Source organism: Equus caballus, chromosome 2 (assembly GCF_041296265.1).
Source record: "Equus caballus isolate H_3958 breed thoroughbred chromosome 2, TB-T2T, whole genome shotgun sequence".
Taxonomy (NCBI): domain Eukaryota; kingdom Metazoa; phylum Chordata; class Mammalia; order Perissodactyla; family Equidae; genus Equus; species Equus caballus.
Window position 1 is genome coordinate 86,098,320 of NC_091685.1, and position 15,437 is coordinate 86,113,756.

At 38.3% G+C, this 15,437-nt stretch overlaps 1 protein-coding gene across 3 annotated transcripts in view; it reads right to left on the bottom strand.

Annotated features, from left to right (window-relative positions):
• TMEM131L (transmembrane 131 like) overlaps positions 1-15,437 on the bottom strand; it is a 150,195-nt gene that overhangs the window by 34,200 nt on the left and 100,558 nt on the right. For all 3 annotated transcript variants that reach the window (XM_005607805.4, XM_070257673.1, XM_070257671.1), the window contains 11 exons: positions 14,905-15,013; positions 12,864-12,957; positions 12,191-12,344; positions 11,465-11,635; positions 10,078-10,147; positions 8,895-9,012; positions 7,673-7,814; positions 6,269-6,378; positions 5,172-5,244; positions 2,341-2,468; positions 276-418 (listed from right to left, as the gene is read on the bottom strand). In XM_005607805.4, the coding sequence (XP_005607862.4) occupies positions 276-418; positions 2,341-2,468; positions 5,172-5,244; positions 6,269-6,378; positions 7,673-7,814; positions 8,895-9,012; positions 10,078-10,147; positions 11,465-11,635; positions 12,191-12,344; positions 12,864-12,957; positions 14,905-15,013 (1,312 nt within the window). The remainder of the gene's footprint in view (positions 1-275; positions 419-2,340; positions 2,469-5,171; positions 5,245-6,268; positions 6,379-7,672; positions 7,815-8,894; positions 9,013-10,077; positions 10,148-11,464; positions 11,636-12,190; positions 12,345-12,863; positions 12,958-14,904; positions 15,014-15,437) is intronic.

Sequence of the window (15,437 nt, forward strand, 5' to 3'; positions counted from 1 at the left end):
GTCATACTAGTCACCTTAAATATTTGATACTCTACTGGTAATTTAACAATTACCTCTTTTTCTTTATATCTATCATTTAAGTTGGGTTAAATATTTAAGTCTAATGTTCTAAGCAGTACCAACCAGCCTGTACATGCTCAAATGTTTGCCTCATCTAATCCTTTGCATCAGTACAACGAATTTACTGTCATTTTTTAAGATTCTTCTCATAGAACCCTTTTGCTCTGGGCTCTCGCACCCAGCCTCCCCGTCAGAAGATCGCCACATGGACTCACGTCGCCGACAGTCCATCAGCGTGGACTCGGGCACCTTGAATCGGAGCGAACCACCCGCGCCAGGAAGTCTCCCGCCCACTCGCAGTAACTCTCTCGCTCCGAATCCTTCCACGCCGATCATGTCCACGACAGTCAAGTTATTCCTGTAGTGAAAGGAGACGCAAAGAAAAAGGCATTACAGTAGAGGCACGAGATACAAGGCACTTGAATTTAAATATTCCTATTGAGCAAAAACATTTTTAAAGTTTTGCAAAAAAAATCAATTTAAATAGTGTGGCATCTCCTGCCATCTCACGAATAAGGGGCGTTCGTGGGCAATGGAAACTGCCAAGGCTGGTAGAGTCAAAGCAAGCTGACCACAGCAAGGAGGGAACGATCCGGGTCACTGTCCAGTCTCAGCCCACAACATAAATCCATGTGTTTCTAATCACCAGCCACCCGGGTGGTGATCAGACCGGCAAGCGGGAAAAGAAAAAACCTGAAGAAATAAATCGGGGGCCACAGAGAAACACCTACAAATTTAGACAAATTGATAAAAATTGTTTACAGGGTGAATTAATGAGTTTTCAATTGTGACGATAAGAAATTCTGCCTTAGGGATAATTCTAGAAATAAAATTCTACTTTTTTTTTCCAACCAAAGACTTAAAATGTCATCCAACAAATAACATATATCTACTCAAGTTTTTAGTGGTCAAACAGAAATTCAGACTAGCTTTTCTGCCTTTTCATTAAGAGAAATAAGATAAGTGAAGATGATGTCTAAATGATGCAGACTGGACCAAAAGCCACTCCTCATTAATGTAAATACTATAGGAGGGGAGAGAGAATCCATTTCTAACTATGCAAAATATACAGATATCTTTACATCTTTATCTAAAGGATTAAAAACCTTTATTTAACCATTTAAAAGCCTTTAAGTGATGTTAGATGATTGATATTATTTACAGAAAAATATTGTCTATCAATATAGAAACCACCAAAAATAAACAACTTCAAAAATCTAGACTTTCTTTTTCAGTCTGAGAGTTTAACTTGGGATGAGGTCAAGTTTCTCTCTGCACTTCCTATGACCTTTGTTCTTCAATGGAGAACGGGTTTAAAATAAAACACATTGCCAACAGGGCATTAGCAGTCTTAGTTAAAATGCTTAATAGAACAAACTCTTTCAAGAACTCTATTTTAGTACATTTTCTTTTTAGTAGCATTCACTTGCACAAGAACAAACACATATGATACATTAAAGCAAGTCCAGAATAAGGAAGTTTTTGCCAACTGATCTAACACTAGAAAAACTTAAAAAAAAACCCTAAAATGTCATTTATTAAAAATTAAATTTGTTAGACTTCTCACCACTGCAGAGAGCTTCAACATAGATCTGTATTTCCTGTAAATTTTTGAAAGAAGACTCTCAATAAAGACTACTTAAAGATGAAAAATACTTAAAGAATGAAAAACATTTAGCTGCTTAAATCAGTTAGCAATAACTTTCATTTAAGAGGAAAGAAAAGAAGTAAAAAGAGCCAACAGGCTCAACTAAGCATTGTTTCAGTTATTGTCCTTTTGTCCAGAGAATTCTATTGTCCACCGTCCAGAGAATTCCAGAAGGAAGACAGATAAGAGAGGGCTGTAAATCCAAATATTGCAGAATGAAAATGTATACAGCAGGGTTTCAATTATTTTTCTGAGCTAAGGACAGAGAAGTAAATATGTGTGTGTGCTTGTGTGTGCATGTGCTTGGGTGTGTGCATTCATGTGTGTGTTCTGCCCTCTGTGACAACACCAGATGAGATGCTGAGTGAAATGGACTGCCGCTCTTGGAGAGAAGGGCACACACTCCCTATTCTACAAAAGAGGAAATGGAGGCACAGGCGGATTAAGTGTGCTCCTCAGGTAGCTTCTCTTCTTAGCCACCACCTCGTCCTAACATGCAACACAGCCTCATCCCTGAAGGCCTGACTGAGATGGACATGCCAACTCTCAGCTAAAGAGATTAGGTATTCTTGAAAGAAAGAGATGCAGAGTCAGCAAGAAAGAAACAGACTCCGTGACAGGGACACACCTACCGGATTAGTATGAGTGAGGTCACTTTTCCATAGTCAGCTGGCGTGAAAATTACACCGATCCTTTTCATTTCCAAAGGCTGCAAATCTAAGTGGAGGATGCCAAACCTGGATTCTTCAGAATGCATACCCTGCAAATTTAATAAATGCAATTAAACAATTCCCGTAAAGTGAGCTTCTGTCTGCACTACGTGCATTTTAGAGTCCAAACATGACAGCCTTTCTTTTAGTGTCCAGATTTGACCACTCTCATCAACCTGTTGAACTCGTTTATCCTGAGAGTTCACCCCAATAATCAGTTCCCAAGTCATAGCTGAGAAGTATACGCAGAGGCTGCAGGACAACCTGACATAGACACTGGAAAGGGGACTTGCTTCCCGGCTTGGATGGGAGTTGGAGCTAGAAGCCGTCTATGCAAAGGTGCTCTGACTGTAAAACATCACTTTGAAAACAGACCAAATACGTCTGCCTGAATGCCCCAGGGATCTGACCACACCACCCAGCCACTGCAAGACAACCCAAAGTCTCATCAACACTGAATTGAAGGTTATACAGATATCATCTTTATTACATGCAGTCTCTCCATTCAGGATAAGGATCTTTCTTCATTCATATCCTCCTCTGTTCTCTCCAAGATTTCCAGCTTTCTCTGACAAAAGCTTGTGTTCTGAATTTAACATTCAAGATTTAGTTACCATTTCCCCTCTTGGCACTGCTTTTCCTAGCTCCTCCTCACTAAAGACAACTTAATTTCTTAGAGCTCTAATCATATAATCTGTGTGGTAATATTCCTCTGTTCTGTTTCTTTTAAATTTGTTTTATCCTTCAATTATTTCTAGAATTTCCCATGCTACCTGAAAGAAGAAACAGTGATGTTTTTTGATTTATTTTCACTAGAATTATAAACTTCATGAAGGGAGAAACTTTGCTTTAGACATGTAATATGAATACTGAATGCTGATTTTTAGTATTAAAACTATAATAATAACAGCACCATTTATTAAATGGTTCTTATATGCCAGGTACTGGAATATAATAAGGTATATAGAATGCTGAACATTCTATAAAACTTATTGAATCTTCAAACATTATTATGAGAAAGACGAAGCTTGGAAAAGTTGAATAATCTACCCAGGGTCACATAGCTAGAACATGGAAGATTCTGGATTTGGAACCTTGAATGTCCACTTCCACATACTCTAAACCAAAGGAACTACATTTCTAAAAGCAAACAAACAAAATTAAAATGTAGGCCTTCCTTTACATGACAAAGAGTTCTAATAAGAATTTTAAGTTAAATTTTTAAGAGTCTCAAAGGCATTGATATTAACTATTCTTGCTGTCAATGTAATAAGTTCACAAAGGTAATAATTTCCTTTATCACAAAAGGTATAATATTCTTGGGGAAAATCTTCAATCACAGATTAAAAACTTTTTCCAAATGAGTTGCACCGTTTGTTCAAATCTGAATAGAATATTTATATGTGAAAGAAACTAGTATTTTTTTTGGAATTTCAAATCATATATGATGCAATGCCAGTAAGGGAAAATGTCTCTTATTAGTTTGGACTAATTTACCGCCAACAGCCCCAGAAGACTGCTCAGTGGAGAGAAGAATGAGAGGGACAGAGCAGGACAGGCTGCTAGCAAGAACAAGACCACTGACATGGAGAGAGGAACGCTTGCTATTCATGTGTTTCCTACTGTAAATACATCTCTGTTAAAAATCTAGTTAAAAAGTTGCTTTGATTAGTTTTAACTCTTAGCTGGAGATTATCTGTGGTCTCCCTCTTCCTATTATTCACATTAACCTAAAGCCAATAGTACATGGTTGGAAGGATAAGTGTGAAGAAAGAAAAATAAACCCGAGGCATTTAAATATGTGTGAGTATTAGAAATACAGTTATGCACATATGTGTACATGTGTATTTTTTTTAACAGCTGTTCCACTTCTAAATTGATCTCATACATAGAAGACCTGTAAGAAAAACACTCAGCTACACACGATGAGCCACAGAACTACTGAGCAAAAACTCAGACACAAGGCTGCCAAGTCCCCAGTCAAATGATCCTCGCCACCTGACATGTTTATTCCTTCTCTGAAGTAGTTCTGCAAGACCTCATGAGTGTCCAGAGGCTTAAGAATTTCAGAGAGATCCTTTTTTGTTTTTTTTTTGTTTTTTTTTTTTTTTTGCTGAGGAAGATTAGCCCTGAGCTAACATCTGTGCCAATCTTCCTCTATTTTGTACGTAGGTTGCCACCACAGCGTGGCTGACAAGTGGTGTACGTCTGCACCCAGGATCTAAACCTGCAAACCCAGGCTGGCAAAGCAGAAGGCACCAAACTTAACCACTACGCCATGGGGCTGGCCCCCAGAAAAATCCTTTTTTATAGGTGTGGTGAACATTATGGAAATTGGGTGACTGGCTACAAACATGAAGCCAGTTTAAGAGATTTTTTTTTTAAATGTATTTGGTTTTATCTTATCTTGCCTGAAAAAGAACTTGAGAGGGGCCAAGGAATCTTAAAAGAATTATACATTCTGGAGTCTCAAGTTTTATGGTTTTCTACATAGCTCTGATTCAATTGTTATTTCTTCACTCACTTGAATCTAAATCATCAAGTTAAAATACGTTACAGGCTAACATGAACCGTGGACTCCTGCTGCATTAGTTAATTGGAAAAACCTGCTATGTATACTTAATGCCTAGAATATAAAAATAAGAGAGCCACATGTATTACGCAAAGACATTTGAAACATAAATCAGGGAGGCCCATATGCTACGTGTCTGGTTCGTCAGCATTCTTTTTTCTGTTTAAAGACGATATCCTACCCGGTAGGGGCAAGCTTTGGTGAGCTGGAATTCACCGGTTGTGAAATTAATCATCTGCAGATCGGTGCCAAACCTATAAAGAAACAAATGTTGAAAATAGCATTCAGATCGCCAATAAAGAAAGAATAATATATGTGTGCACATATACATGTTTATATATATGTGAGCATGTGTATTTGCACACACATCCAGTTCATGTCCCGTCACTACTGTGTCCCAGCCCCCCCCCGAACTGTACCTGACATATTGTAAGTGCTCCGTAAATATTGTGAATGAATGGCTTTGGCAGCACAGAATGTAAAGAAGCATAAGGTGACAAAAGCTCTAAATGTGAAGCAATTTTTCTTCTCCAAATGGTTCATGGCTATAGAACCTGATAGCAAGCGATTCTCAGCCAAGGGCAATTTTATCTCCCAGTCGACATTTGGCAATGTCTGGAGACATCTGTGCTTGCCACAGCTGGGGAGGTCCTATTGGCATCTGTTGGGTAGAAGCCAGGGACGCTGCTAAACATCCTTCAGAGCACAGAACAGTCCCTCGTCCCCCAAAGGATCATCTGGTCCAAAATGTCAACAGTGCTGAAGTTGAGAAACCCTAGGATAAGAGCAGATCCAACCAAGCCAAAAGGAGGAAACATTCTAAGTGAAACTGTGATTGTTGCGTGAAAATAAGATATAACAGACATGAACTAACAGTACGCTCATCTTATCTTCTTTAACAACACTAGATTCAAATACACTAAAACACTAAACTCACTTCTTGTGCTGCCCAGAGATCATCATGATGTAGATTCTAAATTTTAGGAGTATATGTGAAAGATCATGATTGTAAAGGTTCCCTGAACAAAGACAAGAATATTCTGCTGGGAACTGGACTTGACATAGTAACGCTAAAGATGCCACGTAACAAACACAACTGGAAATTTCCATCAAGTTATATGTACCAAGGAGCAGGGTGCCCAAGGTACATGGGTTAATACCATGTGCATCCAAGCACAGGTCCTGGGTGAAAAATGTGAAGGACTTGAAAGAATTTCAAGTCTTAACAGGATTTCCCAAACGGCCCATCAGAAAGTGTTCCCTGCCCGGGGACTTTACCATTTGTGGAGCAGACGCACTGCGGCCTCAGGTTTAGGATACAAGGCGATAGGCAGGAGCTGCAAGGAGACTGGCAGAGAGGAAGGGTTCTTCACCACAAAGTATTTCACCTAGAGATGGGGAAAGGACAATAAAAACCCCGAGAAGGACACTGCGTTACTCCAGAGATCTGCCCGCAAAGCATCCATCACCTGAATCTAATCACGGGGAACCATCACACGAATCAAATCGAGGCACATTCTTGAAAAAAAAAATGGCCTGCACACTTCAAAAATCTCTACACCATGAAAGGCAAAGAAAGGCTGAAGAAGATTAAAGAAGATAAAAAGACCTGACAGAGCAATGCGAGATCCTGAATTGGATCCTGAGCCAGTGAAAAAAAAAAATTGCTATAAAGTTTGCTAGTGGGATAATTGGAAAAATTTGAATCCAGACTGCAGACTGGATAACATTATTCTGATTAATGTTACATTTTCTGATTTTGGTAATTATACTCTGGTATGTAAGAGGATGTTATTGTTCTTAGGAAATGCACACTGAAGCAGTTAGAAGCAAGGGGGCATAATGTCTGACTGTCAAGTGGCTCATAAAAATATGTGTGTGGAAAGAGAGAGAGGGGAAATAAAAAAGCAAGTGTGGCAAATGTTAAAAACTGATGAATCTTTGTGAAGGGCTATTGGGGTAGTTCTTGGTACTATTCTTGAAAGTCTTCTCTAAGTTGAAATTATTTCGAAGTAAAAAATTTTTTCAAAACAGTCTGAGGACGTCATCCCTAAGAAACCTAATGAGTGCCTGAGGATATAAACTACGACTCAGATCATATGGAACATGGTCCTTTGGCAAGGAGACTTAGGAGACGTGAACGGAAGTCTGCTGGTGTCACCTCCGTCCCTTTGCCCTTCTTCCTGTCACCGGAGCTCAATGAGAGGAGCACACACAGGAAGGAGTCAACACGCTGAAGTGGGAGAGTGAACAGACAGAGCCTGGTTGACGACAGCATCACAGAGCCACCTCACCAGCTTGAGACTTCTCTCCTTTGAGCTGCTCGTTATGACTGCTCGTTATGAAGCAAACTAACTCCTGTTTCACCATGTGTTAGTCAAGATGTTCTCGGTTGTTTGCAGTTGAATACTTTCTTTGCTGACAGGTTGCGAATTAAATACAAACATCATAAAATGTATTTGTTTTATGCACTTTCTGTCTGCTTCGAGTTTATTCATTATTTTGTCCTGTGGACACCTCCCTACTAAAAGCACTGAATGGCATATGTGTGTCACTTAATAGTGAATTCCAATTAACTTTTGTTCTAAAACAATATTCTTGAGGTGGAAAGACTCTGGTAACGTAAAAACTCAAGAGCTGGGGTGTCACTGACGAGGAGGGTGAAAGGCATACGATCCTCACCACGCTGTTCCTCAGGGCGGTTGCGCTGAAGTTTAACACGAGGCCCGGCTCTGTGATCAAACGAGGCAGAAAGACAACAAACGATTCTGACTCCTTGGATTTCTTCAAGTGGGCAAAGCGAGTCATTCCTAAAACAGTCCTCCTGTGCAATCCATAAAGAAAGAAATTATGATGAAAAATAATTTTGATATAAAAAAAGGAACTCACTAAATATCACTCCTACTAAAAGGAACAAGGACTCTTGGGGGAAAAAATGGCTTATTCTGGGTCTGAGGAAGAGAAAGTAAAGATGATCCTCGAACATGCTGTTTTACTGGAAAGAAAGGAAGGGCTCAAAGAATGATGGGAACAGGTTAAAGGGACCCCACAAGCTAGCCTGAAGGGGCTCTCATCAGCCAAATCTGGGACAATTTAGCGTCAAAAATAATGATGGTAATGGTGCTGATGACCAAAGAATCCACAGTGATGCTTAAAAAGAATGGAGAATGAACAAAATAATTAGACACATCATCATTTTACAGCCATTGGTCTAACAACTGACCCATGCGAGGATTATCAACGAATCCTAAAATCATGGGGTGAAATATTCTTAGGGAACAGGAAATTTATAGGATCTCAAATTATCACAGCACATATTACTTAATAATTGCAAAAGGAAAAACGTGTCTGCAGTGCAGAGAGATCCATCACACACAAAAGGAGAGAGTCAGATGATTCAACTTAGCAATGTCAATAATGGGACAAACTGGCATTTATGTCCCTTCTGAGGTGATGCAATGACAAGAACACAAGACCAATCAAGTAATTAGTACTCTTCCCAAAAATGTTTAACATGAATGTAAACTTGAGGAAAAAAGTCAAAATAATCCATAAAGTATTTCCTAATAAAGTACTGAGGGTTGAAGTACCATGATATCTACAGCTTACTTTCAAATGACTCAGCGAAATGAAAATGTGTGAGTGTGTCCACATAGATGCAGATGTAGAGACAGAAATAAAGCAAAAATGGCAAAATGGGAACAACTAGTGAATCCAGATGAGGAATATTTGAGTATTTATTGCATTATACTTTCAACTTTTCTGAGGTTTGAAATTTGTCAAAATAAAAGGCTGAAGAAAAATACCAATTATTAAAAATTCAGTACTGCAATTTCAAAAAAGTACTATGTGATTGTGTCTCCCCAATGCTGAATACAAGAAAGGAAGACAGGGGAAGACATACTTGCAGACGTCACCATTTTTAAATTTCTTCCATCTTTCATACAATTTATTTGCAAGTTCGGAATCCACATCCCAGGTAGATCGATCCAGAGAAAGGCTCCCTTCCCAATTCGGATTTTCTAAAAGTTAGATCAGATTTCATATTTAGAATTAGAGAAAAGGCAATTCGATTGGTAAATAATGCCAAGGGCTGACTGTTGATCTTCTCAAACTGAGAGGATGGGCAAGTGGATAAACGCCCCTCTCCTTGGACTGCTTTACTAAAGTCCCTCTAACTCAAGGGCAAATGATAGATCAAATGAAACAAACATGTATAAACAAAACTAAATCGAATTATGCAAAGGGGATAACACAAAAGACACATGGCTCATGAATACACCCTGAAACGAGTTAAAATTATATTTGGACCATTTCTTAATAGCTTTAAATCTAAAAGCCCAAACTGCTTCCATGTAGATGCCAGTGTCTGGGGTACCATGTGGAACACTGACAGACCAATGGCAGTCCTCCTCAGAGGGCACAGAACAGGGGCTCAGCCTGGAGGGGGTGCATGTTTATAAACTGGTCTCCTGTTCACCTCACCCTCTCTGGTCTATGTGTTCTGTCTCGTCTGTGCTAAAGAGCATATCAGGATAAAAAAGTGAGAATTTCCCAAAAGAAATCTCTGTACTATAATACTCTCCTTAAATATTTTAATAAATAGAAAGGCAGGAAAAAAAAACCAGAAGTAGCTTCTATATCCACACTCTGTGGCCTTCGGTCTCACACAACAACTAGCACCCTCAATGAGATGTTTATGCTCCTGTAACTAAGGTCTTCAAATGCAATTCCAAATCATTTTTACTAACTTCTATTCAGCCCTTTTATAAGAGGACCAGAATAACCTTCCCATTTTTCCTGGAGACACAGTTGCTAGGATGATCAAATAATGTGTTTGAAAAATTCTCTTATGAAAGTACAAGCTACTTAAGGGGGCATTATTTACACCAGCACTGTGGATGTCTTCGGAGGATTCTTAACAATTTCAAGCCATTCTGTTAATGATTCTGCTCTTTAAGAATAGAATAGGATGCAGTGACATTCACAGGACTAACTATTCCATCTACAAATGCTAACTTTCCTCACTACTTCCCACCCGACCCCAAACTAGAGTTCTAGAGAAAGCCTAAGGGCAAGATACTTACCTGCTTTTGATTTTCCCATGAAATAATGCATGCCACAATGTGCTATCACTTCAAAACCCAGACTCCCTTCCTAGATTGAAAAGTAATATATGAATAACTTAAAACACAACACTAAACATAAAAATCCTAACGCACTCAAATGCAAAGCAGACATTGGCCTCCACCTCAGTGAACTTCCCTTTAACCAGAAGCCAGACAACTAGAAAGTGATTTCCTAGCTTCCTTTAATCTTGAATGAGAGCTGTGAACTCTCTCTCACAGGAAGGATCGTGACAGTGGATTCTGTACCATAATCAATACTCATACCCCAAAGACACCAAGCTGCCTTCTGGATTAAAGATCAAATTAGTCTCAGGACACTCTTAGTAGGTTTTTTCAAAAACCTGTACTCTCATCCTCTCATAAACATATGCCAATCTATAGCAACTCCCGTGCTACTGGGGACATTTAAATTAATGTTCCATTCCCTACAGCTTGGGAAAGCACAGACTTGTTACTTCCACACATCCCTGAAACCTGCCTGCTCCCTCCCCCACTCACTCTTCTATGTATCTCTTGACTGGAAAAAGGAAATTTCTAAGAAATATCCCCTGCTCAAAACATGGATGAATGGAATTAACCTTACATATTGTTTAGCTTAATTTTAGAGGTCCTATCTTTAAACTTATAGCTAAACATGAGGCATTCCTATCTATGAAACACCAACGCTAATAAGTGAGAAAAATCATAAAGATGGTTGCATGAATGTCTCATAGTGAAAAATTAGAATCTGGTGTTATACAGAATAGCTTGGATCAAAAAGAAGCAATAACAGTAACTAAATGAAAAGAAATAAACATCAAGAAAAAATGAGACATGTTTAAGATAAAGATCTAAATTAAATACAATTTGCCCAGATTTTAGAAAGCATTTTCTTAATTGTGAACCCTTCAGGCTTTAAATTTGGCCCACTAAAGAAATTCAAAGATTACAAGCAACTGAGAGTCACTTACCAGAGGTCTAAATAAAGCATTTAACCATCTAATTTATTTGAAGTCCTTGCAAATATGTACTAAAATCTCAACTCTGTTTTCTATAGCAAGCACATCTTCCTTACTCTACAAATTCTGGAAATAAATGAAGATGAGACTCATCTACTTGTAACGCCTTACTTCTTTCAAGAACTTCAAATTATCTTATGAAAAATAGAAACTCTTTTCAAAGACAGATTTCCATATTTAAACAATTTCCCATCTAAGACTGGCCTGGTAATATCCTTCAATTTCTTAAACAGCCTTAAAGAACATGAGCTTAACTCAGCCAATAACACCCAAGCACTAGAAGATGATAAAAATAAACAGTAATTTTTATAAAAATTTTAACACATATATAGAGTTGCAAACAATACCTTGGTGGGCGCCGAGTAAATCTGTAGAGGTATTGCAAAAATAGCACCTATGTTTGTAGTCAAAAATACATTGGTGAATAGATTTATGGCAATGTCTTTAACAGCAAGTTTCAAAGAAAATATATTCCAACAGCCTGGAGGTAGAAATAAAGGGCCAGTGAAATTCAGAATCTAAAAAGAAAAGAAGCAAGAGAAATTACTTCTCCTAACACTAATTATGATTAAAATCATTATAAAGTATGATACTATAGTTCTTCCATACTTCTGAAAAATATAATTTTACTCAATTATTTCCAGGTCAAAGAATGAAAGATTTTTAGATGAATGATAGGTTTTATGTAATGTTTAATATGCTGTTTTTAAATTTCACAAAAGTAATCTTGAAATTTTCATAGGCAGTATTTTACCAAAACCTATTTTATCATGAACTAGGCTTATTTTTACTAAACATAATCTTTTCAGTATAAACTATACATTATGATATTTTTTAATAACATTAAGTGTGAAAATCCTTAAAGGATATATCCTGGTCCCTTTAAGCTCCTTGAACAATAGTTTAAAAAAATTAAAAAAGAGATCATAAAAGTAATTATGAAAACATTAAAAAGACAAATGCTTGCTATAAAAATCATTAGGTAAAAATTAAATTTTATCAATACTAATTTCATAGCATCTGACCTTAAACAAAGCTTACAATAACCTAAAACTTGGATAAAAAATATGTACCTTTAAAATGTGCTTGGTCTCCTCGGAAACAAACACGTCATTTAATACAACACTACGATCAAAATGGTTGAGGTACCACATCGACCAAACTCCTGATGTGTTCTCGTGAGTCTCTATGTGAAACTGGGTTGCAGAGGAGTCCATTCTAAAATACCTGTGAACACAGGACGTGCATGCTATCAGCCATGAGTGTGAGACAACTGTTAGCACTCGAATGAGCCCCTGACTGCAAAAAGAGGAGCTGTACAAAAGAGCAGAGAACGAAAGCTGGCGCTGGAAATGAGCTTACAGATCCGTTTCTTCAACGCTCTTGCTCCCAAGTGGAGCATCTGAAGGCCAGAGGCAAAGAGGCCTGGTGAGGACCAGGACAGCTCACAGAGGCCACCAGAGCAAAACCAGGACCTGACTGCACCTCAGAAAAACAGAGCCAATAATTTTTCTCCCATAATTTGTTTCATGAACTGAATCATTCAGCTTCCTCTTTCCCATTCTGCAAAGAGCCCTTTTACTGCTTGTGATGCATTAACGCATTATGCATTAATGCATTAGCAGCACGGATGCATGACGGCAAGTCCAGAGAGAGAGAATCACACAAGCCTTATCAGTTATAGTTTAAAATACTTTCTAGACCAAAAAAGGTAACACAATTTCAGGGAAAGCAGACTTCACCTACCCTTGAACCACAGGAGAGGAGAGGCATGCTCTTAGTGTTGGAGTGTTTTTTGTTTTCTTTACATCTTCTTTCATGCCACTGTCACATGATGTAGCTATTTTGAGGTATAAAGAAATAAAAGTGAAGCCTAAGTATCTTTGCTTTCATCACGCCTGAACAAAAACAAGATATATGTTTTATTTATAACTTTTTAATTATTTCACTTTTCTGTCTCCATTAAAATCATGCATCAGATTTAAATGGTAACATCCTTTCTCAAACACTCCTCTTTTGTCTTGACCAGCTTGTTGCCAATTATCTAGAACCTGGTGTCTACTACCACCATTTCGCTTTTTCAAACCAACCTCTCATTTCTTCTCTGGGGGGAAAAAAAGAAAAAAAGAGTCAGCGCTTTGTGGCTTTCCCTTTGCAAAGATCTGTATTCACCGTAAATAAGAGGAAAGTCCTTGGGTCTGCCAGAGATGATAGAGGTGACACAAGCAGCTCAGCTGGCTGGGGTGGAAAGGAGCATGTGGAGGGATGAGCAAGAAAGGAAGACACCTAAATAGCAGGAAGGAGCCTCAGAGGGAAAGTGGAAATGCATTTCAAAATGCTGCTGATTTATCAAAACAACACTGTTAAGCTTTGCTTGAGCTAGGTCATCATATCAAATCACTGGTGTTGATTCTTAACTCTGATACTAACACCCAACTCTTGTGTTTTTTAAGCTGTATACATGGTTCCAAAAAAATTCACACACTAACAAAAAATGTGAAAAAGTCTACCTTTCACCCCTGTTTCCCAATTTCTTAGAGGAAACAACTGTTAGCAGTTTCTTGAACATCTTTCCAGGTGTTCTATGCATACACAACTACATAGATATCCTTTAAAAAAAACAAGATGTACACACTGCTTGCATCACACGTCTATGTATGCTTTTTATTTTTTTAAGTTAGTGGGGGTTTTTTTTGCTGGGAAAGATTCACCCTGAGCTAACGTCTGTTGCCAATCTTCCTCTCACTTTTTTTCCCTCCCCAAAGCCCCAGTACATAGTTGTATATTTTAGTTGTAAGTCCTTCTAGTTCTTCTATGTGAGCCACCACCACAGCACAGCTACTGACAGACTAGTGGTGTGGTTCTGCACCCAGGAATGGAACCTGGGTCACTAAAGCAGAGTGTGCCAAACTTTAACCACCAGGCCATCAGGGCTGGCTCCATGTATGCTTTTAAGAGCTACAGACTACACTCCCCTGGAGAGGAACCACAATTTAACCAGTCTCCTATCAGTGGATGTTTACACTGTTCCGCTGTCACAAACAACACTCATTTCTGTAGGTATAATTTTGAATACATATGAGTCTATCTGTAGATAAGTTCCTAAAAGTAGAATTAAGGATCGAAGAGCATACACATGCATCTTAAATTTTCATAGAGATTGTCCATTTCCCCTCGCCTTTAAAAAGCCTATATCACTTTATACTCTTGTCGAAAATATGAGTGTTTTTTCCTTAATCATTACCAACACAGAATATTAACAATCTTTTTCATCTTTATCCATCTCAGTACTTGTTGCTTTAATTAACATTTCTTTCAATAGAAGTGAGGCAGGAAATGTTTTCATATGTTTAAAATCCATTTGTATTTCTTTACAGAACTTTTTAACTCTTAACAACCTAAAGCTAGGATTGGGTTTATACTCACTTGACATTCTGCATTGCATTCTACACAAAGAAACAAAACTGCGCCAGCAAAACCTCTCTATCTATGAAAGTAGCACGTCCAAACACATTTACATCCTAGTCTTTCAAATCACCAACTGAGGTAAGCTCTAAATTCAAAATCCTCCATATGTGGCAGAATAAAAGTGGCATCAACAATAATAGCTTTTTCCACCATGCCATGTCTAAGAACTATTAAGGGTGTGGTATTGAAAGAAACTCATTCACTTTCTTCAAACCATGCCTAATCTGTAGCCATGAGTCATTTCACAGAAACAACTGCCACCCTAACAACTAGTTAACAAAAATAAAAAGACAATTTCCAATATTTTTAAAATTTGTACCTTTGCAAGTAAAAGAGGCAATTTTTGTAAAGTTTGTCGTAGAAGTAGGTAGGAGTACGGGTTCGAACTGCAGAGACAGAGCATCTCTTTGTGAGAAATGATGTACATCCTATAACAAAAAAAAAATCCAGCATTACTCCTCCCAGCTGGGAGAATACTTCTCCAGTTTGAATCAACTCTGTTAAAATAACTAAGTAGCTCAGACAAGCATATACAGCAACTGCGCAGGAGATGTGTCTCTAACAGCATGAAGGGGGTGCTGATAAGCTTCATCAAATATGGGATCAAGCAAGGGCTTAAATTAAAGCAAAAGAGAATAGAGACAAGTGTTCTTGTATCTGTCTCTGAAAACTTCTCATGTTCTGTAATTAAATATACACTTGTGGGGCTGGCCCCATGGCCGAGTGGTTAAGTTTGCACACTCCGCAGCAGGCGGCCCAGTGTTTCGTTAGTTCGAATCCTGGGCGCGGACATGGCACTGCTCATCAAACCACGCTGAGGCAGCGTCCCACATGCCACAACTGGAAGAACCC